General features: G+C 60.1%; 1 protein-coding gene across 4 annotated transcripts; it reads right to left on the minus strand.

Annotated features, from left to right (window-relative positions):
* Window positions 1-805: 805 nt before the first annotated feature.
* Window positions 806-26629, minus strand: CTDP1 (CTD phosphatase 1). 4 transcript variants are annotated; one of them, XM_086372084.1, is made up of 14 exons: window positions 26167-26629; window positions 24026-24114; window positions 21214-21297; window positions 20616-20709; window positions 19290-19418; window positions 17722-17872; window positions 16753-16843; window positions 15047-15213; window positions 13304-14281; window positions 12925-13066; window positions 12147-12347; window positions 7265-7427; window positions 5920-6071; window positions 806-1600 (listed from the first exon to the last, which is right to left on the minus strand). In XM_086372084.1, exons 2-14 carry the CDS (start codon window positions 24058-24060, stop codon window positions 1459-1461), a joined length of 2529 nt encoding a protein of 842 aa, XP_086228210.1. In that variant the 5' UTR covers window positions 24061-24114; window positions 26167-26629; the 3' UTR covers window positions 806-1458. The 4 variants fall into 4 exon arrangements, with proteins under 4 accessions (XP_086228210.1, XP_086228208.1, XP_086228209.1 ...); XM_086372082.1 differs by lacking the exon at window positions 24026-24114 and having other exon boundaries at window positions 26409-26629; XM_086372083.1 differs by lacking the exon at window positions 24026-24114.
* Window positions 26630-27356: the final 727 nt, after the last annotated feature.

The following is a 27356-nucleotide window of genomic DNA, read 5'->3' on the forward strand; positions in this document are numbered from 1 at the left end:
TTGCATGTGAGGATACGGCCATAGCCAGCCCTCACCTTTAACCGGTGATTACCCCAGAAAATAGGAAGAGAAAGGTTTGCCCTGCTGCTGACCTAGAGTGGAAGCAGGCCCGCTTTCTGCGTCTGGTGGCTCAGCAGTGCTGCCGCCCATCCATGCCTCAGACTGGCTGACGCCCCAGGCCCCGGCTCTGCACTGCTCCACAGGCCTGCATGTTTCTCAGGCCTTCCTGGGCTCCGTGCCTCCACCTGTAGGCCAACCCAGGGTCACCAGGAAGGGCCAGAGGGCCGTCTTAGGGGAGGCACGAAGGTGAAATCGCTCTCGTACTGCCCTGCGTGTGGAGGCCGGAGGCAAGCGCCTGGGGTCTCAGGTCAGCGGTGCCAGGCGGGCTCTCATTGGAGCCATCTGAGCACACAGGCCTCCAGGTGAGACCCGAGATCCCGGGAACAGGACCACGCTGTCCATGCTGCTGGCTGACAAGCCGTACTTGATGAATTTTACAGTCTTGTCAGCTCTGAGCTCCTAGGATCAGAATTGCTCTGCTTTCCTTCGGTGTTGGATCTAATTTTCATAAATCTATTAGAAACAGCAGCGGTCCTTAGCTTTTCTAAAGCTTTGGTGTGTACAGAACGAGCAACAGCCATGGGCCAGCTTGGGAGGACCCTGCTTCTCCATCCCAACGTCCAAGGCCCTGCTCACTCACCCATGAACCTCCCCACGTCTCTGCCCACGACCTCCCTGACCGGCACTGGGGTGGGGCGGCAGGTGGCTGGACCCTGTGAGGAGGGAACGGGGCAGGGAAGAAGGCTTACAAAAAAGACTTTTATTAAATGAAAGAAAAATCTGTTTGGTGGGTCACATATGAAATAGATATACAAAACTTTACATCTGATCTCACAAAGGAGCCGAAGGCGTTGGCCTTTGTCCCGATGCCCATGGGAGTGAGGAGGCGGCCTGGGCGCGAAGCCACGGGACCTGGTGTCAGCAGCCCCCACGGGCCACAGTGCGCTGGGCGCCCTGGCCCATCCGCGCTCGGCGCAGGTGTGTGCATGCCACGCAGCCTCACTTAAACCCCGCGCGCCACCGCTTCCGTCAGGAGAGCCAGGACGCCGGGCTCCTGCGCACCATCCCCTGAGTCTCGTCGGGGCCCCAGGCCTCATCCTAAGTGACGTGCTGTGGCATTAACGGCACAAGTGCCCCCGCCTCTGATGACAGACCCCACGCTCCAGCCCACACCCCTCCTCTGATGACAGACCCCACGCTCAGTCCTGCCGTGTGGCCCGGCTGAGCTCAACGACGGTCTGTGGCGTGGCCTGTACTCCCCACGATACTGTCCTTAACAAGTTGGCCTTCCTGTGGTAAAACTTCTAAAAACACCTATTTCTGCAAAATAATGTTTCTGCAGGTGGAGCTCTGCAAACAGACACGTCCTTCCATGGGTGAGCTGCAGGCCGTCCCAGGTCACATGAGGTCACCCAGCTCGGCCTCCAGCGCAGCCGCCATCTCGTCTGCTTCCGAGCTGCCCCCCTCCTCGTCCTCGCAGCTGGACGCCCCGCTGGACTCGCTGGCCGCATCCTCTTCGTTCAGCTTCCTCTTGTGGCCCCTGCAACAGAAGCAGATGCACCGTGAGACGCTCCCAGCCCTGACGGCCAGGACCCACAGCAGGTGACACAGTGACTGTGACGCCCGAGGACAGGAGAGGGCAGGGTGGGACAAGCTGCTGGAAAGGGACATGGGGACAGTCGCCAGCAGACAGGTTCATGGTTTAGGCCTATAATCTATTTTGAGTTAATTTCTGGATAAATTTCTGACTGTGGCCAAGACTATCTTGCATTTGACATCTAATTGTTGGAGCACCATTTATCGAAAAGGAAACTTCAGTTTTATAAGAGTATGTACATCCCCTGACACACACCTCTGGTTTGGGAAAACCTTCCAGAAAGAAGAAAACCACCAAAAGTGCATCTCTCTGAGCCACAAAAGGCACGGCCAGCAGCCACACACAGGACGACGTCGTCTGTTACTCAAGCTCTACCACAAAAATGCTTCTACAACAGACAATAAATGATCTAATCGTGAGAAACATGCCCCAGACAGAAAGCAACCACCGACTCCCTCAAAAGAGAAAACTCAAAAAGGACAATAAACACTAAAAAAATAGTTCGACTTAATTGGAAAGTGAAACGGAGGTGCAGTTAGGAAGCACCTCACCCCTCAGGCTGGCAGGATTGGGGGGAGGCCCTGGGCCTTGCATGGGAGCGGGACTGGCCCTGGGAAGCGAGTCCCCGAGCCGGGACGTGCAGCAGGCACGTCTCCCTGTGAGGAGACACGTCCCCGGACAACCTCCCAGCTGCATCCAGCGAGGTGCTGCGGGGTGGGCGCTGGATGGGAGCTCGGTACCCTCAGCTCCTCGGCCGACACGCCCGCAGCCTGGCACCCAGAACCGCCCCCCACCGCGAGGTCACACTCCCCCACACTGAGCTCAGAGGCTGAGAGTCCCCCACATCCTGTGCCTCCAGCCCCGCCCAGAGGGACACATCCCAGAAAAGGAGTGGGCGCCGGACACACGCGTCTAAGTTGCGGACTTTGCTCTGCACCAGGTAAGCAAAGCGTCACTCTGGATGCTCTTCTGTCGTCATGGCTACAAGAAGAGCTGCAGGCAGAACAGCCTTGGGGTGAGACGCATCTCTGTTTAAAAAACCACTCTGTTTTACGCTGTCACTTACAGAGAAACGTGAGGCGGTGGGATGAGGAGACACGTGAACTGTGGGTCTCTGGGGCCTGAGCTCAGAGGCCTCGCGGAGCAGCCGGGTCTGGGAGGGCAGCGGGCCCCTAGGGCATCCTGCCTCACCCTAGAAACAGCCTTGCAGCAGCTGCACCCACCCGAGACAGGCTGACTCGGGACAGGGCACAGCCACAGGCCACAGCCGCCTTTCCAGTCAGTGCCCACAGCTGGAGCTGGGCGCTGGGCCCCGCAGGGGGGGCCAGGGAAGGGAAAGTCAACGGAAAAGAACCCGTTCTCTCAGGCCCCGTTCGCACCTTGAGGAGGCTAGGCTGGGAAGAGGGGAGGGTGCCGGGGCCTGGACACAAGGATGGGGCCAAGTGGGTCCCTGCGATGCTTCCAGGAAAGGCGCCAGCCAAGCTGGGGTCGGGCGCCGGGTGGGGGTACGCGTGGATGCAGGGCTGCAGCTCTCAAACCAAATCAGAGCAGACGGGGGGCCCCGGGCCGGCCTCCACACCGCAGGCTGACTCTGGACGTGCAGAGATGCTCGAACAGAAGGTGTTACTAAGTGTGATTAATCTGAAGCACCCAGATTATTACCCTTTGTCGAGTGGTAAACATGCAGATATGTTTCGAAATGACACGTAGAAACAGTTTTGAAAGACTGCTTAGTTCTTTATCGTTCAAACCACTGCAAACAACCCCAATAACCACATTCCTCACAGGGGTACCACCTCCCAGGGACAGAACTGGAGGTCGTGTGTGTGCACATGTGCACAGCAATAACACGTGTGCAGTGAACACACAGCCCCAGGTGGGTCCTGTTCAACTGTGGATGCTGGCCACCAGGCAGGTGGTGACCCAGGCCCCACCCCAGCTGCACGGCCTCAGCTGCAGCGAGACCCTGGGGTCATGGGCTGTCCCTCCAGCTCCTCCTCGGCCACCTTCCACTCCGTGTGCTGGGAGACCCCCAGTGAGTCACCAGGGGTGGGGTGGGGGGGTGGGCAACCTTCCCGGAAGTAAGAAACACGAGGTGCAGAGACCCTCATGCACCCCAGGGTGTTTCAATGAGGAGCTGAGGCCATCAGCGGTGAGCCCCCAGGGGTGCAGATGGGGCCAGGCAGGGCGCCAGGGCAGAAGCACAGGTCCCCACAAGGGTACTCCGGGCTACTTGTCGATAAAACCTTCTCAACTGCATCTGGAGACACTGCTGCAGGGGCGCCAGCCCCTCCACTCTCAGGGCCACGGCCCCGATGGACTCAGAGCCGGGAAGACGTGAGCCCCAGGGAGACGCCAGCAGCCGGCCGGGAGGGGGGACACCACAGCCTACTGCAGCCTCCGCTCAGAGACGAGCGCCAACTTGCTGAGCCCTGGGGGCTCCACAGGAGGAAGGCTCGGGGACCGTGGGGTCCAGTAGGCGGGCTTGCCCCGGATGAAAGTCAGGCCACAGGGGCAGTGCCCACTGGTGGAACAGGCAAGCCTTCAGTCCCGGTTACACGCTGTTTGGAATAATCTCACGTCCAACACAATTGAGTTTTAGTGCTTAAATTACCTCAAAGGCTGGAAACAGCTGCAAGCCATGGTTAATAAAGGCCTATAATTGAGACCAGCTTCCTCTCCTCCCAGCAGAACAAGCAATATTTGTGTTTTGTTTCCACAACCAGCTGCACAGTTCCCTAGGGAAACGCTAACAGATTTAATTTGGAGAAAATTTAAGGCCCGAGAGTCATCTCAAATTTGATGTAGAATAAAGCAACAATGTGAACAGGACACAAACACCCATGCAAACTTCCTCCCCCAGGGTCCGCTGTCTGAGCACTTTGCTGTGGAAAAGCATGTAGACCCACACCTAAAGTCTGCTGTTTAGTAAATACTAAATAAAAAATTGTTATTTTGTATCAACACCTAACCCAGATTAGACAAAATCCATAAAGCACGTATGTTTGAACTGCTGGTTACATCTCGCTGGGTGTTTTGGCAAAAATAAAAGGGCAGTGTTGCACCTGGTAAGGTCACTAGTTCGCCATCAAGGCCACATCGGGTGCACGTGTGTGCACGCGTGTGTCTGTGTGGACAGGTCTGTATTCCGCCGCTGTCCCAGCTGCACTCACAGTGGAGGAGATGGTTATTTCCGTGCACGTGGGCATTAAGTGGAGGTTATGACGGGCGGGTGGGAGGACAGGGCAGTGTGCCAGGAACAGGGCATCAGGAGGGAACAGCGGCCTGCTGCTACCAGGACACAAAAGGACCTGAAAAGAATGTCTCATTTGGAAACATGGGCCATTATTACAAAAATGAGGAAACACCTGATCTGATCCAGCAGTACTGGCAAACCCTGAGCTGAGCAACCCAGGAGCACCCGCTCTGTGGTGTGGAAGGCAGCTGGGGCCCCGAAGCCGAGCGAATGCCACCTCCTGGGTGGGCTCCCGCCCGGCCCAGCCACAACAGAGGCTCTGAGCGTCTTCAGAGATGCACATGTGGGGAGCGTACCATGGCACCAGGGTCCCGGGGCACGCAATCTGGGTCAGGACCACAGGGTGAGAGGGCACGCTCCAAGAAAAGCTTATCCAGACCTCATGTGCTCGACCGTTTCTGAAAAGCCTGAGTGTGTTTCATGACAAAAGCAGCTTTCTGAGCCCTTGAGGGATGGAGCACAGGGCTTCCCCAGCCTTCACGCCCGGTGTAGACGCGGGGCCCACGACGCCTGCACCCCTCATACCCTCCGCCCTGACGGCGGGACTCCCCACGTGCGAGAACACGGAGTCAAACTATCGTGTGCAGCCGATCACCCAGAACAGAGTTCACAGTTCTCTCCTTGACCCACGGAACAGCATTCCTAGAAAACGGGGAAGCACAGTGTGCCAAGCGGGCTTCTGCAGCGGAGGGCGTGGTGCCACCTCCGCCTGCTGCGGGGCACTGGCCTGTGCCTGCCTGAAAGGGCCGCACTTTTTCCTCAGGTCAGTTCACCTACAGGACGGCCTGGGAGTCAGACCATATGGCCAGGAAAACACAGATGCAGACACCCACCGGTGCTCACACAGCGAAGCCGGACCCAGCCTCCTGCTCAGAAAGCAGGGAGGCCTCTGCCCTCTGGGGACCCCCTCAGGGTTCCCAGCCCTCCTATCAGGGTCCCCGATGCCGGGAAGACCCAACAGGATGGCGCGCGCTCACCACGTGGGAGGCGCCCGGCCCGCACTCACCTGAGCCCCCGGTTGTCCCCGGCGCTCCTCTCCAGCCGGCGCCCCCTTGGCGCCCCCAGGGCCTCGGGCGGGCCACGCCCCGGCTCCTCCTCCTCCGGCGGTTTCTTCTCACTGTCACTGTCGTCGCTGCCCTCGCCCAGGATGTCGTCCACCTGACAAGGGGCCGAGCGTCAGCACAAACGGAGCACTATCCCAAGGAACCCGCCTGGCGGCCCCTCCCCAGGGCGGGTCTCAGTGCTGCCCGCTCCAGGAGGACATGCAGCAGCTCCTGCAGCTCCGATGTGGGGTCTGCCCGGGAGGGAAGGGGCGGCCCAGGCTGTGTCCCCTCCCCCACCAAGAACTCCAACACCCAACAAGTCACCATTTCTGCCGGAGCCCCGAGTCAGGGAGGCCCAGCGCCCAGGATGACGGCCGGTGCCCTCGGAGCCCCGTCCTGGGTGTGTGTCCTGCACACCTGTGCACCCCACGGCTCTAAGGGGCCCACTTCCCTGCAGAAGTCGTGGACACACAGTGGACGGTGGGGATGCCTTGGAGGAAGGCCCTGGAACCTGGCCCGGCCAGGATTAAAAACCCTCTGATGAAATTTGGGCGATGGGGGTGAAGGAGGACATCCCCGCCCCCAAATAGAGCAGCTCTGAGCAGGGACCACAGCCACGTCGGAGGGCTCAGACCAGCGACATCTCCAGTTGCAAACCTACACATGCAGCTGAGAAGGGACAAGGCACACGCACCCACGAGTTCAAGCACACACACGCTGCGCCGACAGTTCAAGGGCTGGCTTTGCTGTTGGGCCCACAGGGTCTTCCAGGCGTCCCTGGTAGCACAGATGGTAAAGAATCTGCCTCAACGCAGGAGACCTGGGTTTGATCCCTGGGTCAGGAAGACCCCCTGGAGAAGGCAATGGCTACCCACTCCAGTATGCTTGCCTGGAGGATTCCAGGGACAGAGGAGCCTGGTGGGCTACAGTCCACCGGTCACGAGAAGTCAGACACGACTGAGGGACTACCGCTTTCGCAAGGCCTCCACACGTAATACACCCTCTTTGTTAAGCTGAAGGCCTCCATTTCTCCCGTGAAACGCGAGAATGCCCACGAAGGGAGGCAAGGCAGGACTCCTGTGCTCACAGACAGCGCTCACTGCTCCAAACAGAACCACACGTCCACAGACACAAAGCACCCGGACTGTAAGAGAGCCTGCAGTCTCCTCTGAGAAGCTGCCCACAGCCCACAGGCGGGGCGCCATGGTCCCCAGGCGGGGTCAGAAAGCTGCCTCCTGCACTGCCCGCACACTGGCCAGTCTCGCCCCACTGAGCCGCCCCCGCGGCCAGAGGGCAGCGTGGGCTCACCTCCTTGTCCATGCTCTCTAAGTCCTCCTTGCACAGCGTGTACAGCGGCATGGTTTCCGACATGCTGGGCTGGCGCTTCCTCCGTGAAGGACCAGGCTGCTCCCCATCCTGACTGTCTGGCAGGTCATCACCAAACACCTGCTGGGGGCGTGGCTGCACCGCCCTGAAAGGGAAGTCACAGCCCATGAGGACAGCCGGCCCGAGCCTGACTCTCAGGACAGGTACACACACACACGGTATACATACACCCAGGGTACACACACCCACCTCGGGTACACACACACACACCCCCACCCACCCACCCACACAGGGTATACATACACCCAGGGTGCACACACCCACACACACACACAGGGTATACATACACCCAGGGTGCACACACCCACCTGGGGTACACACACACACACAGGGTATATATACACCCAGGGTACACACACCTACCTGGAGTACATACACACACACACACACACAGTATACATACACCCAGGATGCACACACACCCACCTGGGGTACACACACACAGGGTATGCACACACCTGGGGTACACACACCCAGGGCACACACACACACCTAGGGTACACACACACACACACACACACACACACAGGGTATACATACACCCAGGGTACACACACCCACTTGGGTACACACACACAGGGTATGCACACACCTGGGGTACACACACACAGGGCGCACACACACACCCACCTGGGGTACACACACACACAGGACACACACACCCAGGGCACACACACATACAAGGTACAAATACACACACAGGTTATAAACATACCCAGGGTAAACCCACACACACCCCCAGGGAGTGCACACACACACACACACACACACACAGTATACATATTCCCAGAGTACACACACACACCCGGGGTACACACACAGGGCATACACACACCTGGGGTGCACATACACAGAGAATATACATATACCCGGGGTATACACACACCCCCCCTCAGGGTATACACACACACACAGTATATAAACATACCTGAGGTACACACACCCCCACCCACACAGCATACACACCCGGGGTACACATACAGAGCACACACACACAGCTGTGAAGACACACACTGCCTCGTGGGTGGTGCCTACTCAGCTTTCATCAGTCTGTATTTACGAAACTAAAGCCCAGCAGGTCCAGCCAGAATGCGGCAGGTCAGGCTCTCCTGTCCTCGGGCTGAAAGCAGACACTGACCTCCTCTCTCACCAACAAACCACACCACTCAGCGCCGGTCTGGCGGGGTGGACAGGGAGGGTGAACACTTGCCCAGAAGCCAGCGCGGGGGGATATGCCCTCCGTGTGAGGTCAAGCAGCCACAAGATCTCTGTACGGTCCCACATCAGGTCACATCAATAACCACAGCTCTCATGAGCGTGGAAAAACGGCAATGGTATCCTTTTACTAAAGACACGCCCGTCACAGCCTCCCTCCAGGTCCAGAACGGGAGAGGAGGAACACGAGTGTCCTCCGCGGGAGGCGGAGGCCCGGGGCTCCCAGGACCCTACGGGCACCGCCAAGACGCTCCCTCCTCCAGGGACAGGACGAGCTCGGCCACGACTCCCGCCTCGTGGCCGCCCCTGCCAGATGGCAGTCACACCGGGTGGGCGAACAGCAGGAGGGCACCTGCCCTCCATCAGCCAGAGATTCCCCATAATGCAAACAAGCCACGGTTCTCCATACGTTTCTTTTCTACTTGGAAAACAGTCGTGTGTGCCCCCATGGACTGTAGCCCTCCCTCCAGGCTCCTCTGTCCACGGGATTCTCCGGGCAAGAACACTGGAGTGGGTAGCCATTTCCTTCTCCAGGGGATCTTCCCGACCCAGGGATAGAACCTGCGTCTCCAACACTGCAGGCATATTCTTTACTATCTGAAGCACCAAGGAACTGGAAAATAGTTGCTCTTCATTAAAAAGGTGTTAGCATACAGAGGTTTGCTGTCTTAAAAAGAACGAGAAGTAAGTATTTTAAAGACGTCTCTACTCTGTCTCCTAACATGGCGACCACCAGTTGCCTAAGCCCCGCCGCTCCCACGGGCTCTCGGCATCCCACGCTGCCTGCACGACTCCCCAGGTGGGAACACCTGCGCCACCTACAGAGACTGGGGGGGTCAGACGGCCACAGACCACTCCCCGCCCTGGTGTTAGCAAGCCCACAGCAGCCCCCATGGCCAACCCAGGAGAAACAGAGATATGCACACGTTTACAGCGGCCCTGTCGCTCAGAGTCTAGAGCTGGACATGCCCCTGATGTCCTCAGCGGGTGGACAGTCACAGAAACTGCCGCACCTTACACCACGACGCCCTCTGAGCAGTCGACACAGTGACGCTGGGGCAGAGTCTCCAGGAAGCTGAGCCGGGCAGAGCTACATGGCGCCAGCCCGCCAACCTGCGCTCTCTCACGACAGGACAGGGACGGACACAGACCAGGGGGGCCGTGCACGGGAGGCTGAGGGGGGCAGGGGGCTGGTGGGGGTGGGCAGGGAGGCTAGGGGTGGCCGCTCCAGGTCTGGACCGTCGGGGCAGGCATCTCGGCTCTATGTGGGCTGCAGGTCTGGAGATGTGGCCACTGAGGGGAGATGGTTAAAGGGTCCTTGGGCTCTCTGTCATTTCTGTTAACTGCCTGTTCCCCTACAATCATCTCCAAAGAAAACCTATACTATAAAAAACAAGACATTCACAACCTGCAGCATACAGCTAACAAAGGGCATAGAAGAAGCTGTTTCAGTGGCTGACCCACTGGGAGACGCATGTGAGGCATGCTGCCGTGGCCCCGATCTCGCACCCTGCTCATGGCCCCAGCCCAGTGACCCCATGGAGCCGTGCCTGCCACACAGGCAGCCTGGACCCGTGCCCCAGCCCGGTGGCTCTGAACAGCAGCTGCTCTCCCCTCCACGGTCCCAGCAGTGACCTGCACATGGAGATCCCGTGTGAGAGGCACTCCATCCATATTCCCCAAGGACCTCTGACTCCAGGCCCCTCGCGGGCTGGCACCTTAGCCCAGAACCAGAACATCAAAGCAGGAGGTCTGAGACTTAAGACTCCCAAACAAGTATCAGACGGAAGCAACTGCCCAACGGCTGTGGTGTCCGGTCACAATCGGGTCTGCCCTGGGGTTCCGGATCAGAACGTGGCCGGCACGCCGCCCCCGGGAGTGTAGCCCACCCTGCCCTTTGCACACCCGTGGGCTACACGCCGCTACCTCCAGGAAACAGGACCGGAAAGGGTGGATGGCCCAGGGGGTGGCCTAGCTGGGCGCTTGGAGGTGAGCCCGGCACCCCGTCGGGCTCACCCTCACAAGGAGGAACCTCAGAGATGGAGCTCACTGCAACACTTCAGAGAACAGCTCGGTGTAAGGATGAGTGCATAGCAAGCACGCGCTACGCGGCGACAAGCAGGACATGCCACACACGCGCGGAGTGCGAGGAGTGAGAAGACCAGCTTCACAGAACAAGAGCCCCGTGAAGCTTCTGGGATGACAGAATACAGAGCTGCACCCCAAAACCCAAACGCTGTTTAGGATAAGCTGCACGAGTTACTATAGAAACACTGGGCTGCTTTTGTCCAGACGGCGCACCCTCCATAGACATGCACTGAGGCCAGCGCAGCTCCAGGGCCCTCAACCCACCACCCGAACACCTGCTCTCCGTCAGGAAGGACCTGACAGAGAACACAACGATCACCGCAAAGAAAACCCCAGCAGGCCACGTGTCCACACGGATGAGGAGATAGCACCGTTTGGCTGGCAGCACGGGACCAGCGTCTCCTGAACCCAGGCAGTGATGCAGCCCTCTCACAGCGACCGCCACCCAGGAGGACCAGGGCAGAACTCCCAGAAGCCAGCCAGGAAGAAGCATCAACTCAGGGTGTAAGACGACAGCCAGTGAGGTGGAGGCGGGTCCACAGGGCTGCAGAGGCCGGAGACGCGTCATAGCGTAGCCGTGCACCCGAGATGGGCCAGGGCCAGGAGGCTGCCGGGCGGGACCACGGAGCTCAACAAGCCTTGGGCGAAACAACAACTAACTCCCCCATTTATCAGAGTCACAGATGTCCACGACCTTTAACCCAGCCGGAAAGCAACTCCACAGGAACAAAAGCAGCACAGAGGCTCACAACGCATCTACTTAAATGATTAAATGTCACGTTGTCATGAAAAAAAAATCAAAGCTCTATCAGTGACCATGCTCTTGCTGCTGCTGCTAAGTCGCTTCAGTCGTGTCCGACTCTGTGTGACCCCATAGACATCAGCCCATCAGGCTCCCCCGTCCCTGGGATTCTCCAAGCAAGGACACTGGAGTGGGTTGCCATTTCCTTCTCCAATGCGTGAAAGTGAAGTCGCTCAGTCACGTCCGACTCTTAGCGATCCCATGGACTGCAGCCTACCAGGCTCCTCCATCCATGGGATTTTCCAGGCAGGAGTGCTGGAGTGGGGTGCCATTGCCTTCTCCGGACCATGCTCTTAGTTTCAAATAAAAAAAAACCACCAACCAACATCTAACTGAAACTGGCCTCAACCAGTGAGTGCATCCGTCTGTCCACAGCTGGAGCCCAACAGCAGGACAGACACACAGCCTACAGTCTCTAAGGCCCGTGTGTCTGTGCAGGGCGGGAGCTGCTCCCGACAGGGCAGCCCTGTGTCTCAGGGATGCAGCCGGCAGGGCAAGACAGGAGGGCCAGGGCTGCCTCCTGCTCCCTCACTGATCCTGGGCAGAGGAGGGCCACGTGTCCATCCAGGCGGAACCACGCCTTGTCCGGCCCAGCCCCACACCAGACAGGAGACTGTGCACCAGGCCTGCCCCACACGCAGCCTGCTCCTCGCAGCCGGCCATGGCTCAGGGGTGGCTCCCTGCGAGCAGATGGAGTACCTGAAGGAGGAAAGCCCTGCGTGGGGCAGGGCGCCAGGCGGCCCGGGGCCCGAGGTGGCTGTGCGGATGAGCTTGCCCGTGCTGGCATCGTAGATCCGGACTTCAGGACCAGGCGGAGCCTTCGGGTGCACAGGCGTCGGGTGGAACAGGGCGGCGGGGACCAGGCTCTGCCTGTCTGGGAAGGACGCGGGGCTGTCCTCCCTACGGGTGAGAAGGAGGGCCGTGTAAAGGGCTGGAACCCATGGGACCCCGGCAACCCCTCCCACCGGGACATCACTCTGCAGGGGGCATGTGGTTCCTGGTCAGGCCTGGGGCTCTGCCGCAGCCTTGGACACAGGCCGGCACTCTCGGCACTGCTGTCTCTCAGGCTGTTTGCAGCCCTGCCTGTAAACCCAGCACCTGCTCTCATGGAGAGGGGTGCCCGTGAGCCCTCTCCCCCAACACCGCGGCCCACACACCTCCGCACTGCCCTACCCCAGCCACCACCTCCCTCCATGTTGGACTCTGCAGACACCCCGGGACTTGACAGAGCATTCCCAGCCTCAAAACACCTGTAAACCAGGAATCATAGCAGAATGCTGTCTGGTGTCTTAGAAGCAGCGATTCTGCTCCTTCTCCAGGTGGCACCAGGGAGACGGGCTATCGGTGACATCCCGCTCAGCAGGGACAGGGGAGAGACAGGCAGGTGTCTCCGCAGATGGGAAGCTGCGGGCTGCAAGCGCTGAGCAGGCCCACCGCCCGCACCTGCTCGTCGGGGACCGGGCCGCCTGGAGCTCACCTCTGCGTCCTGCCCTGGTCATCGCGCAGCGGGAACAGCTGCTCCTCCACCCTGTCCCAGCGCTCGAGGCAGCTCCACAGCCAGTCGGGGTTGACCACGTGCAGCTGCCCGCACTCCTGGGCCTGGCGCACCTTCTCCGTGCCTGCAGGCAAGCTCAATCCACTCAGAGCCACGGGATGGGGGGCAGGGCGCCTCGGGGGCGGCAGGGACAGAGGGGAGAAGCTGGGGCTGGGGGCAGGGGCACAGAGGGGCGGGGCTGCTGGGGCTCAGGGCTGCTGGGGTTCAGGGTGGGGGACACGGAAGGGCAGGGCCGGGCGCTTCAGGCCTCGGGGACACCTGGACCCCCCGCTCACCAGCGAGCGGGCTGGGGGTGACTCACCGGCCCGCGCGGCGATGAGGTGGGTAGGCCGGGCCGGGTCGTCGGGGTCGAGCACGAGCTGGGTGAGGATGCGCGCGCCCAGCGCCCGGGCATGGTAGTGCTCCCGCGTGCGCTCCACGGGGAAGTTGGTGGGGTGCAGGCCGCTGAAGATGATGGCCACATCCGCCAGCACCTTGCTGCGCAGCTCAGGGACGATCTTGCGGATGTCGGGGGCCTCGGGGCTCTCGCCGCTGAGGAAGCGGTCATACTTGGCGTAGTAGTCGGAGTGCACGCGGGAGAGGATTTCCTCCAGGTGCACCAGGTGGTCGTCGTCGTCCGCGTCCTCCTCCTCCTCCTCCTCCATACTCTGGTCCAGGGACTCACCCACCGTGATGCCCGACTGCTCGCTGTTCTGGGACTCGGTCTCGGCCTCCTTGCGGTCGGCGCAGCCACCGCCCAGCGCGCACAGCCCATCCCGCTCTCCGTCCTCCTGCGCGTCCGCCGGCACGCCGGGGCTGGGCTCCCCGCAGTGGTTGGCGCCCGCGAGCCGCTCCCCGGCCGGACCTGGGGGGCCTCCCTGCAGCATGGCCTTCCCAGCGTCGCGGGCGGCCTGGGGCTTCCTCCGGGTCCGCCTCTCCCCGCTCTCCCCGTCGGAGGGGGCAGGCGAGGGCTGGCCCTCGGACTCGCTGCTGCTCCCGCTGTCGCTGGGCACGTCCGGGTCCGCGTCGGGGCCGGCTGGACCCCGCACAGGCCTCTTTTCTGGTGGGGTCTTTCCGCGCGGCAGGTTACCTGCCGAAGTCCCGCGGCCGTCAGCGGAGGGGGTGCGGGCAGTGGGCCGGGGGCCCCTCTCCTCCTCCTGGCAGGGCCAGCACCCCCGAGGGCCCGGGCCCCCGTTGAGCTCCCGGGCGGGCCTCCCAAGGCCGTTACTCTCCACCGTGGACGCTGGCCTTCCTTCCTCGGGGTCCCTGATGGACAGAGGCTGCTCTGCGGCGTCTGCACCTTCAGGACGATCGACCAGGTGAGGACACAGAAGACAAGGCCACCGTTACTCAGCGAGCAACAGGAAGCCTCCTGTGGACACACTGCCCGCCAGCCCGTGCCTGCGGTTCCAGTCACCTCTGGACGGTGGCACACACCAGGAGGCGGCCAGCGGGTGACTGCTCCAGGCTGGCCGCCTCGTTGGTCACTGGGTTAGGGGCTCCACAGGGTCCGAGACGTGTGGACCGCTCTTGGCTCCCAGGCTACGGTCAGAAGGCCCGTGCCTCAGCCGTGCGGGTCGCCCTGGGGCCTCCCTCCCCTCTGCCTGGCCTCAAAGTTCTGCTTCAGCCAGTGCAGCAGTTAACTGTATTCTCAAAATAATTTAAAAGCTAAAGATTATCAGAAACACTTTAAACCGAAACTTCAAACTTTCTCCAGACTTTGGGCTCGACTGGCCGGAGGGGCTCCGTGTAGGTCTGGGCAGGGTGCAATGGCCCTGCCTCTGCGGGAGCCCCCACACCACACCCCTGGGCCCCGCTGTTCTTTCCAGGGAGAACCAGGAAGAGGGGCAAGTTCAGATGCATTAAGTCAAGTAGCATTCTTCACTCAACTCAACAGGAAAGACGCTCAGGCTAACACTGTTACATTGAAACCACATAGTATCAGTGTAACAAACAAACTCACAGGACCTCTCTGAGGCTGAAACACAAATAAAGGAACAAAACCAAAAACAACTAGGAAGGAGCAGTAGCCACAGTTGAGAAGGGACAGCAGGGGCCCACCCACCTCTCTTCCTCGCTGGGGGCTCCCGGGGCGCAGACGGGGCATGGATGTCCCCAATGCCCTGGAAGTAGACGTATTTCTTCACGGTTATCAGGTTGGGGGCGAACTTCCAGACGTCTTCTCGGTCGTCGATGATGCAAACCATGGAGTCTCCACAGGGAAAGAGATTTCTGGAAGTAAATATGCATCACTAGTACCCTTTATGGAAGTCACCACCCGCCGAACATCTACATTGTCTCTCACGTGGAACCAAGGGAGAGCAGGCTAACCAGAACCAGGCATGAGCTGCACGGAAAGGCTTGTTTAAAAAACAAGACTTTCAAGATTTCCAGAGAAAGTGACACTGAGATTGCTAACACTCCTCCCGTGTCTGGCGCTCCTCCGGGCAGGAGCAGGACAGAGTGAGGCGTCAGGGCTGGGGAGAGCCCTGCCTGGGGGAGCTGGCGTGGACCGACAGGCCTGGCCGCGGCCTGACCCAGCAGGCCATCGGCCCGCGCCATGTGAGAGCTACCGGCTCCAGGCGGGAGACAGAGCCCCACTTGCGTCTCAGCTGGGCACATACGTGACGTCAGGACAGAACAGTGATGCTGGGGTGCCAGGGGAGCAAGGGTCCAGAAAGCCCGAGGGACACAGGCCCACTCTGGGGTCTCGTCACCTTGTTTCTGCCCCCAAGGCCGACATTCAGACAAGCAAGTGCGAAGACAGAGAGTCAGAAGATGGTGCTTCCTGCCCATCTTCCAGGCCTGAGGAACAAACCCAGCAGAAGCGCCTGCCACTGCTCAGGTTTTCCAGCTGCCACTACAGGCAGGAAGAAGGCTCACATGTCCGGAATGACTTTCCATGCGTCTGTTTCCACGGCACAAGGTGCCTACAGTGACTTACGCTGGTGATGCTTTCAGCACATCTAACTCCAGCAAGACCAGGGAACAGCTTGTGGCCAGAAACCTGCCTCACCAAGCACCCCCGCCTGGAGCTGCCAGGAGCCCTGTCCCTGGACACCCCGTCCTCAGGCAGCTTCTCCCCTGACAAGCATCACACCTTCCCTTGTGCCTGTATCTGCTCATCCAGATGCTCAACCTGTAAACACGAGCGCTGTTTCCAGACAAGTACTCCCAAGCTCTCTTATGTACTACAGACGTGAATAGGACATCCTAAACCTGAAACTCGAAATGTCAGCTAAGGGTCACCAACACCGGCCAAAAGACCACACCCGAGATAGGAGTATGTACCCCCTTATTGGGGGGAGGCTGCCTCTCTCTAGGTAGAAAACAGGGAAATTCCTTATACAGGCTGAGCAAGAAATTCGCAATATAAAACAGGCCTTCAGTGAGGGGTCGGGGGCCAGGACCGGAGGGGCCCGTGGGGTGGAAGGAGGCAGGACGCTGACGGCAGGGTCAGCATACGCAAGGCCCTGAAGGAACAAGGCCCCAGGGGCGGCCAGGGGGCTGCAGGCGCTCCGCCCCAGGCGCTCGCGCCCTCACCCCGTGCTCACTCCCACATGTGCGATCCCGGGCTCCAGCCTGAGCCCCCCAGGAGCCACTGCTGCCTGGACATTCAGGGAAAGCAGGGAAGGGAGAGGTCTAGTTAGAAGACAGTGGCTATCCACACGCCAGAGTGAACGCTGGGGACAGGGAGAGGAGATACGGAACCCGCAGCCTAATGCTCCAGATGCAGACTTTACAACCGGAAGTGCACAGCCAGGTACCTACCTAAGGTTCCCTGTTTTGGAAAACGGGTCAATACATTCATCCCTCGATAATATTCGATGAGAAAACAGCTTCTTCTCAGGATCTAAAAAGCCTTTGAAAAGCAAACAGGACACGGTCACGTGTCTGAGACGCGCTGCCATCCCACTGCGTGTGAGATGGGGAGACACGGAGCCCACCCCCCTTAGGGGAAGGGGATCGGTCCAGATGCTGACAGAGCCCCCACCCAGATGCTGCTGGCTCAGCAGGTGGGGTGAACACAGCTCAGTGCTGCCCCAGGAGCCCAGGGCCTGCCAGTAACCAGCACGGGGACCCCACACATGCCACGGCTCCCGAGAGGGGCCCGTGGCCTGTGCATGTCCTGGGCCGTCGTGTTCGTACAGCAGAGGGGAGAGCAGGGCATCCAGGCAGTGCTTTGAAACTCGCCCCTGACAGCAGGACTGCATGGACATGGACGAGGAAGCACCTGCCCAGCCACGCACGGCGCCAGTGCTCAGCTGTTCCCAGGCTCACTGAGTGCCCACCAGAGCCCCCGCCCTCTGTGACAGGACCCCAAGGTCACAGACTTGACACCCACGCCGACTGCTGTCTACTGAGACAGACATGTTCCCGGTGACCAGGCTGGCAGCCCCGAGGGTCTCTACCTGTATAAGAAAGCTCTTATAGAGAGCTCCTACTTCCCCAAGTGTCTGTGATCCTGACCAGCCTCTCCAGGGGCCGGCGGCGTGCAGCTGACAGAGGGACAGGGGCTTGCACTTGGGACTGGAGCGTGACTGCTGGCCGAGCAGAGCAGAGATTCTGGAGGACTGGCCTGCCCGCGCCCCAGCCACTACCACGGGGCCGAGGCCGAGTCAGGCAGAGCCTCTGACCTTCCCTCCATCTGCAGGACCCACCTTTGAGAAGGAGAGGAGCCAAACCCACACGCCGGCCGTTGAGTATCCAGAGTGGGACAAAACCCCATGGGCTGCTCACCTGCGATGGTGTGTGCGTACAGCCGGCTGCCGAATGTGAACACGTGCAGCTCGTACAGCCGGGCCACCTTCTCCAGGAACTCCTTGCAGTGGGGACGCAGGCGTGTGTGCAGCATGGGCTCTCCCCGGCCTAGCTGGAAGTGGAAGATGCCCTGCAGAGAGCAGGCCCAGTCAGAGGGCAGCGCTGACATGTGGCAGGTGACAGCCGCCAGGCTGGGGGTTATGGGGAGGGAAGTCACGGCAGCACAGCCTGCCGCGCCACACAAACGCCTTCCTCTCTCACACTCTGTAAGGGGGCTCAGCCTTTTCCTGCATTAACCGCCTGGGTGAGTACTCCGGATAATCACAGCGACTGCCCAGAATAGCCAGGTGACCTGTGATAGCTTCCTGTGACAACTATGGCGCCTTAGTTGTCTGAGGACCGGGCACCGGAGGCCTCACTAAGTGTCTCAGGATTCTGGTGGACACTCACGTCCCAACCATTTCACGAGCACCCTGGGTGGGTCACTTCACGCAGGGCAGGCAGCCAACCACCGCAGATTCCAGGGTCTATCCACAGTGCCTCCCAGAGCCAGAGAGGAAGGTAAGCTAAGAGCCCCACACAACTCAGCCTAACTTCCTTACGGTTATAAAATGCAACTCCACTGACTTACAGCACAAAAACAGGTCCATCTTTAGGAGACAGATGAGATCAGTAACTCCAACCTGCTCACACATGATCAACATGCACGTAAGTCTACTCTCCTTAGAAAGTTAAACTCTGATCCTTTTAATTCTGTTTATCATTCATTTTCCCAGTAATAATAAACTCAAAAAGAAAAGGAAATGACCCAAGGCATTGTTAAGTTTTCACTGGCTATAAATCTGTCACACTGTTCACGACAGGGCTACTCTGGTAAAACACTTGGGAGTCAAGATGGTACAACCACCACCGCCCCCCCCCACCACCAGCCCCACGCTCAGCGGTAAATCGTCTGGACACTGCAACAGAAAAATCCTCAAATCCCAAGTCAGGGTATCTGAGGTTAAGGGTTCAACCCACCTCTCTAAGTGCTGCCCGCAGGTCTGGGAGCTGTGGTGGTGGGGAATCGGGAGGGCACAGGGAAGCCCCCGGCAGTGGGCATGGTCCACGCGGCCCCAAGGACACCTTGCTATCACACATGCAAGCGGGTGTGATGCAACCGTTCAAACTCTTATGAAACGAATGGAAATGTCTGGCTCCGCAGCAGACAAGCCCCGAGTGGCTGCAGTTGCCACCCCGGCACCCCACCCCTGCCACCCAGCTCTGCCGCCCATGAATGCGGTGGTCGTGATAAGGAAACCCTGAGACACGTCCACAGGCGATGGCACAGACGGCATGGAGAGCTGTCACAGGACAGAAGATTCCACGACACAGAAACACTAGCCATCCGAACACCTGCACTGCTCTGTGGGAGAGAGGGTCCACTCCAGCCCCCACCAGCTCTCCACTGTCCCCCAGCGTGGCCATGAGCTCAGGGGCAGAGCCTGTTCGCTTCCTAAGCTGAACACCAGGCTCCTTCCCAGGACGGCAGTGCCGCCCGCGCTCACCTTGTTGGACATCTGCTGGCAGTGCTGCTCCGTGGTGTGGATCAGCGTCTGGTCCAAGTCCACCATGAGCACCAGCTTCCTGTTGCGGTGCAGTCGCTGCTGGTCTTCCCTCCCCAGCTTTTCTGCTTGCTACAGCCAGGGAGGCAAAGAGAAATGACTGAGGAAGGCTGTGTGGCGACAAGGTGACGCTCCGTCTTCTCAGGAAACAGAACAGGAAGCTGGGGGTGCCCGCTGCACCCACGCGCCCAGCAGCCCGGAGCCGATGCCCTGGTGCCTGAAGCCCGTTCCATTTGCTCGAATGTCCTCAAGCCAGTCTGACCGTGACCGCATCTGGTTACATGTGGACCAGTGATCGGGGCGGGGGCGGGGGGGAGAGGCAAGAGGCTGAGTCTATACGGACTCGCTCAGGGCGGGGCGCTGGAGGACTGAGACTCTGTAAGCCGCGGGGCGGCTGCGGCCGTCCTGATGAGCGACAGGAATCCCACCTTGTGCTCCCGAAAGAGTTTATGCAGAAAGGCCAAGAGCTACTCTGTTACAGCAGAAACAGCGGGAACACTTCCTTCTCTTTTCTACCTCAGACTTCCTTGTTTTGTCTTAAACATACGCTTACGTACTTATGCTTAGATTTCAGTAATTCAGAGAAGTCAGAATCACGTCTCTGGCATTGTCTTTTCCACAAAATACAAAGTAGGCCTGTGTCGTTTACAAGCACAGTGCTTCGACTGACAGCTTACAGAGACGCAGAGCTCCAGGGCTCCCTCAACAAGACAAGAAGCCAGTGCCCTGTCCTGGCGAGGCTCGCACACGTGGGGGCCCTGACCCAGCATCAGGCGGCTTCTGGCCAGCACAGCCACGTGACTCTCGCAACGTAGAAGAGCAAGCTTTCTGTTCCCAGACCTCCCTGCAGCACGCGCACGTCTGCTCGTGAAAGCATGCACTGGGCCCCCACGCCCACGTTGCCAGCACCACTTAGCCGACACCGCTTACTTCCTGCACAGCCCTGCTCCCAGGCAGGGGCCTTCCGGTGCCCCCAGCTCACGACCCCGCCCGGCGGCCAGGGTTCCCCGCCCAAGGCTATCTTCCCCTCTGAGCCCAGGCTCTGGGGGAAGCATCCCGGAGAGCTCCCACCCCAAAGGCAGGGAGATAACAGGAGAGGCACAGCCCCCGTCCCGCGGACAGGCCGCTTGCTTCACACGGACCATCCGTGCACTGTGGTCACTTGGGATAGTGACAAGAACAGGCCTGCCCCCTCCGCCCCCACCCCCACCCTGACTGAGGAGTGCCCCCAGGACCACCCTCCCAGCCCCGGCTCCCCAGGACACCTACCTCGGAGCTCACCATGAGCTCGGGGACGCTGTGCACCATGGACACGGTGGCCGTGGACAGCGGCACCTGCGGCCGCCCGTTCTCGCTCTGCAGCCTGCGGGGAGAGGGGCGCTGAGGCTAGGGCTCTAGCTCGCTAACTCACGGGGACTTCAGCTTGGCCTAATTCTAGTAGACGTGCACCACGGGCCTAGTGCTGAAGTGTCCTCCCCGTCTGGAAACACAGGAGCACTGAGGAAGACTAAGTCACACTCACAAAGTTTCCTTTGAAAATAAAGACGGTCCCAGAGGCCCACAGTGTGAGAAACAGAAGGGTCCACACGGCTCCACACGCGCGAACCAGGGACACCCTCGACCACGGGGGCAGACGTGCCCAGGCTGAGACACGCCCAGGCGAGAAGTCCAGGCCAGGTCCAGGACGGCAGTCCCACAGGGACAAGGAGGAGGGCTCGTCGCAGCTCCTCCCACCACACCGGGGTATGCGCCTCCCGAGGAGGCAGCCCAGCCCGTGGCGTGTGGGGGACAGCGGGGCCGCCGCCTGCACCCAGCCCTTGGCCCTCGCCCCCACAGGCCCCGCTGCTCCCAAGCCGCCAGCACTTACTGGGTCAGGTCCTGGCCACACTCGGCGCACAGGCCCTTCATGACGACGGGGTGACTACATCCTTCTAAGCGCACCAGGACTGCCCTGGAAACGGGGGAGAACAAGCACACATCAGCAAGAGCTGCAACCCCTGGGCTTATTGGATGCCCCAGGACTGCAGGGGGTCACGCCGCCCCCGAGCCACCTCTCTGGCGATAAAGTGAAGGGCTTTCCCCTCCGTGGGTCCTTCACGTGAAACACAGCAAAACTACCTACGGAACAACAGAAAGGACTCAGGATGTCCTGTCAGATAACAGAAAACTGTCTCAAAACGCATGAGAAGCTTACATGGGATTCTCCTATGGTTTCTGATAAACAGCTTAGAAAAACCGAAACGTTAATATGACAAGAAACAACTCGTTAAAATACAGACAGATAATAAATGATTCTTGTCTCCCGTAGTCATTCCCAGTCTAGGAAAAGGCTGTGATTAATCTAAATTTTTCTGACAGGACTAACATTCCTAGTTTTCATAAACACAGAAATTGCTATTTTCTTTGTACATTCACCTCAAACCCTGGTGGCCTGGCAGCGGTCTCTGAAGCGGGGCTTTCAGCTCCGCAACCTGATGGCTGTGGGTCAGCGTGCCAGGCAGGCCAGCGTGGTCCCACCTCCCAACCTGGCGGGTGTGGGCCCGGGCGCCCAGCATGGGGGGCCCTCGGGTTGATCCTCATAGACTCTCTGAGGCCTCTCCCGCCTCCCGGGCAGCGCCCCATCCCTGCTGTTCATGACCCGGCTCCCCGTGCCCCCAGCCGTGTCCCCCCCAAGGCCTGTGCTGGGCTGGCGGCACGGCCCCTTCCCTGAGGGGCCACCATCAGCGCCATCTCAACCCCTCCCCGAAACTGCCCCCTCTCCCTGACCCTAGACAGGCTGGGGGAGTGGATGAGCCCCTTTCCTGAGCACACACAGCTCCTCCAGGTGACCGTGCCCGTCAGCAGCGCCGGCGTGGGGTCCCGCCTGCTTCAGTCCTCGGTTCTGGGGGGAGGCCACTGCTGCCACGGCCCCCGCCCCCCACCTGGGACCCAACTGCATGACAGGGAGGGCGGATGGGGAGGATCCCTTCCTGCCAGGGACCCTCCTGCGCGCAAGGGGGGAACGGGCCCAGGATGCGCCTGAGACCGCGCAGTGGAGCTGGCAGGCAGACGGAGGCGCTCCGCTCCAAGTTGAGGGTGCCCTCCAGCATCTGCTCATGGGTCGGGGCGCTGTGGGCCCTGTGGCACCTGCACACAGCCTGTCGCCTGCCTCCTGGGACACCCACAGGTGGCGGGCGGGGGAGAAACAGTGACTGCTCATCCACCATCTCACTGATGCCACTCACGCTGCGGTCACAGGCCCCGCAGACCTGCTGCCCATGAGGCCACAGGGACACAGCGGCCGGTGGGCTCCCGGGCCAGGGGGCCCCCACACGCCACTCCTCTCAGCAGGTGTGGCTCGGGCTGACACTTGCCGGGTAAGTTGCAGGAACGCCCAGCCCACATTAGAGGGAAGCCGACCTGACAGTCACCTGTGTGTATCCACGGGAGGCTGCTCCCAGGACCCACAGGTACCAGAGTCGGGGGATGCTCTAGTCCCTTACGGAAAACGGCCTGGTGTGTGCACACGTCCTCCTGTATACACTGGCTGTCTCCCGGTCACTGGGGACACCCAACACAAGGTCAGCACTATCACAGTTGCTGGTATGCGGCAAATTCAAGCTCTGCTTTTTGGAACTTTCTGAATCCCTACTCTCACTGCTCAGATGTTCTGACCCAAAGTCAGCTGAACACACAGGTGGGGAAACTCGTGGACAGGGAGGGCCGACTGCATTTTCTGTAAGTTACAGGACCAGATCTGCCCCCCAGGGTCAGAGCTGGGTGTGACACTGTCTGTCCAGCTGACTTCGGCATCTCTGCTTGGGCTTAAAAAATATCCCCCCAAAGAGATGCAGTCCCCAGAGAGGGAAAGGGGGTCAGACAGGAGCAACAGCCACGGCCTTTTGGCACGAGATGCCCTCCCTCTTCAGCTCTGCAGACCTTGCCATGGGCAGGGTCGTTCTACCCTCAACCCACTGCACAGTCAAGGGACTGATGTGCTGTGAACTCTAGAAACACTTCAACCAAGGAGACGAGCCTCAGAATGGCAAGCCAGCCACCAACACAGGCCCACCTCCCCGGTGGGTGAAGAGAGGCCACGGGACAGGTGTCAGTGTGGTCCCCACACAAGGTATTCCCCTCAACACACAAGGACCAAGCTCTTCGGAGGCTTCTGTGCTCAGGCTTCTGTGTCTGCTCTAACGGGGAGCTCAGAGCGCACCGGCTGTGTCAGGGAGCGGGTCCCGGGGTGCTGCCAGGTGCTGGATCTGGGCGGGTCGGACGGGTGAGGGGCAAAGGGGCCTCTTCAGAGCGGTAAATGTCTGGCTACTGAAGAGCACTGGGGGGCGAGGCGTCCAGACCACGGCTGCACTGAAAGGAAGCAGGACTTCTGTGAGAAAGGCTGATTCCAGGGCTGTGTCAGGGAACAGGACCTGGAAGGGTGCCTGCTGCCTAGTCCAGGATAATCTGAGTGTTGAGAAAGTGACTGGAATGGACTATAATCCACTGAATAAGAACCCATGAGTCCACGCCAATAAGTTAGTTTTTCTTACAGTAGAAAGCCAACCAAGAAAGGAAGAAGAAATGAAGGAATTAAAAACATCACCACTGTACAATCCTGATACAAATAGCAGATTCAGACAGACAAGCTACCAGGCACAGATAATGCTAGTTGGACGTCAAGAAAAGACGCAAGCACGCACCTACACAGCCTCCTCCTGTGCCGGTCCTTATCCATCACCAGGCTTGTTTTCTGATTATTTTATGTGTATATTTTCCTTTCCTTTGGAGACTTCAATGTATCCACATGAATTGAAAAAAAAAGTAGACAAGTGAAAAGAAAGGACAAATAATTAACAGAAATACTTTCTGCTAACAGTGCCTTGTCAGAATATTTCCAAATCAAAATAATTTCACTCCACATATGCATTACGAGGACAGAAACAGACTCTTCCTTCGTCTACTTCCCCCACAGGGATGCTCCGGGTGAAATGCGGCCTAAGCAGACAACAGTGTGGAGAAAACCCGGGGAAGCCCAGCAGGGACAGGGCTGGTGTGTCAGAACCTGCTAGGACCTCGTCTCCTCCTCTGTCTAAAAGGTCAGAACAATCCTCGCTCTCCCTGACAGTGTGAGCGCTACAAAAACACGCAATCCCATCGCATGTCACAAGAGCGTCTGCCATTTCCACTACATCCAGAGACAAGTTCTCTAAGTTCCTGGAACTGTTCTTGCCAGAGAACCACCTCTGGTGTGGTCAGGATGAGGCCAGCTGATGACAGCGATGATGGACCCAAGGACAACTCTGGCCACAGAGCCTGGCTCTGGGCTGGTGCTTTACACACCCTCTCAGACCTGAGTTCCAGGAGAAATGCTACCACTGGTCAGAGTCTCAAAAGGCCCAGGGACAAACCACTGCAGTAAGATACCCCAAGACCTGAAATACCAAAAACACACAGAAAATTACCCACAGCTGGGAACTCATCACTAGGCCAGCTGCTGGGCTGACTGGCGGCATTACCTGCCTGGGCTCCCCTTGCTTTGCAGGACGGCTGCACGTGAAGGCTCGCTAGCTGCTGTGACCAGTAACCGGCCTGCCTGGGCCTTGGGGTCATTTCCGTGCAGTCAGAGTAACAGAACAACATGGAGCAGAGGTCTTTCCCTCAGGGGTTTTCTACCCAGTCAAAACGGCAGCATCAAGCAGCATGTCCATCGTTCAGGTGGTGGGTTTACAGGCTCCTTAGGGCCCAGGCAATGGTCAAGGAAGATCTGACTTCAAAGCAATGCTGAAAGCACCCCGGGGTGTCACACACAGCGAGCCTCTCCCTCGTAAGGCCAGGCGGATGGTTCTGGCAGTGGCCAGTGAGAGTGCAGCCCAGCCACCTCCCCTGCACTCTGCGGCAGGTACAGAAGGCTGAAGACCTGGCTCTGCCTCCAAAGATGAGAGAAGAGAAATGGATGCGGGATGAGGTGCCCAGGACTGCAAGGCAGGCAGAGGATGAACTTGCGCCACCAGGAGAGGAGCAGGGGCCGGTGCCCACCTCTCCAGGGGAGGGCCAGGGTGGGGAGAAAGGGAACTGAGCGCCCAGGGCACTGGCGCCCCCACAGAGGGAAACGGCACCCCAGCCACTGAACAGGAGGCAGGGATGCTCACCTGCCCCAGGTTTCCGTTCCTGCAATGGAAACCACACCAGTCATGTGTACACAACTTTGCGCACAACACTGGTCAACTTATAAACAAACAAACAAAAAATCCCTTCACAAGTTTAAAACATTGGGTACAACAGCAAGAGCCGACGATAGAAGGATACACTACTGCTTGCCCTGACCTACCTATGCCAGAGCCGCACCCCCTTCCTGAGCTATGCAGCAGAACTGCCAGGTTTTACAACCGCGCTTCACAAGGTTTACTATGACCTGAACAATTGCATGCCTCTCAACAATTAACGCTGTGACAACAAGCATGAAACACGCCTGCTTCTTCCTCTACGCGCTATGACCCCTAGTTTTCCTAACTTACAAACGTGACGTCTTGGGTGGAGACACCTGTCACAGAGAGAAAAGAACGCAACTGTCTTTCAAAGAGTGCAATCTCGGTGACACAGGGCTTTTTTTTTAAGTTTGCTGCCTCCGATCAGTAGATGACTAGCAGGGACTGTCATCCAGCCTTAGAAAAACAGGCAGAGGCGCAGCTGTGCGCCCTACCTTCCAAACTTCTCCCGGAGCGCAGCCCCTTCAGCGACAGCTCGGGAGACCCTCTCCCACCCAGTGCCCAGCCCAGGACCCGCTCCCGGCCCAGGCCCAGAGCTCCCTCCAGACCTGGCTTCCTTCCCCGTTACCACTCACCCGGGGGCCACCACCTGGCCCGGCTGCGCGCACAGCTCTCGCACCACGCCCGCGCGCTCCGACCTCAGCCTGCGCTCCGCGCGCACGCAGCCTCCGGAGCCGGTGCGGACAGGGGCGGGACCGGGGGGCTGCGTGGAGGCGGCGGCCTCGCACACAGCCAGCACGGAGCCGATGCGGACGGCAGCGCCAGCCGCTACCCTCCACTGGAGTAGGCGCAGCGGCCCGGGGCCGGGGCAGCGCACCTCGGCTACGGCCGGCGGCTGGGAGCCCTCGGAAGGAAGGCGGCCGCCGGGCGGCGCCTCCATCGCAGCCACGCGGAGACGCTGCGGAAGGGCGCCGGCAGACGATCAGGGCCCGGCGTCCCTCGCCGCGGGCGGGCGACCCCGGCCCAGGAAGGGACAACGGCGGTAACGCTGCGATCCTCAGCCCCGCACCGGCTTCCACCCGCCGCCCGTCCCGCGCCGACTTCCGGGACAGCGTGCGGAGTCACGTGTCGCCGCGCGCGCGCGCATGCGCCGAGGGCCGTGGCGGACGCACGCCACGCGGGGCCTGAGAGGCCAGGCCGGTCCCCGGAACCGGCCGCTGCCTGGACGGCGCGGGCGGGGCTGGGCCTGCTAGGAACAGGGCCCCTTCGCCGCGTCCACCCCGTGAGCACCAGCATCCAGGACTGGCGACGGCAGGCAAAGCGGGCCCCCCGGGCCGCAAACCGCGTCAGGCACTGCAGCTGGACGTCCTGGGACTACGAGTCCCGGCGTCCAGCGCGCCCCGCGGGATCACGAGTCCCCGTCTGGCTCCGGGAGTCCCGGCATGCAACAGGGGTGTCTGTCCCGCAGCTCCCAGCGCCGGCTCGTGGCCGGTGCCAGGAGAACTACAAGTACCAGTATGCAGCGCGCCCCGCCGCCCTTTCCGCGCTGAGGGCTGGCTGGCGTCTCAGGACGGCGGGGCCGAAGACCCGGCAGTCGGCTCTCGCCCGGTCTGGCGCCGCGAGTACCGGCACGCCGCAGCGGCCGTCATCCCACGACCCCTCCCATCACCCTCTGAGGCCGGTCGTCCTGGACTGCGAGGCCCGGCGTGCCGCTGCCCCGGGAATTCCGGGCTGCGTTGTGAACCTCGGCGTGCGGAGCGGGCGTCGTGAACCGCTGGCCCAGCGTATCCCGTGCGGCGCAGGGTTGGGGCTTGGTTGCCAGGTC

The sequence above is a fragment of the Bos grunniens genome, chromosome 24 (assembly GCF_055505025.1).
Source record: "Bos grunniens cultivar Pamir isolate PY7600 chromosome 24, Bosgru_T2T1.0, whole genome shotgun sequence".
NCBI lineage: Eukaryota > Metazoa > Chordata > Mammalia > Artiodactyla > Bovidae > Bos > Bos grunniens.

Coding starts and splice junctions, on each gene's coding strand:
- CTDP1 (XM_086372083.1), bottom strand. CDS start 26,471: ATGGAGGCGCCGCCCGGCGGCCGCCTTCCTTCCGAGGGCTCCCAGCCG. Junction 17,873..19,289: donor GCCAGCAGATGTCCAACAAG/GTGAGCGCGGGC, acceptor TGCTCTCTGCAG/GGCATCTTCCACTTCCAGCT. Junction 7,428..12,146: donor GCAGGGCTTTCCTCCTTCAG/GTACTCCATCTG, acceptor CTTCCCTTTCAG/GGCGGTGCAGCCACGCCCCC.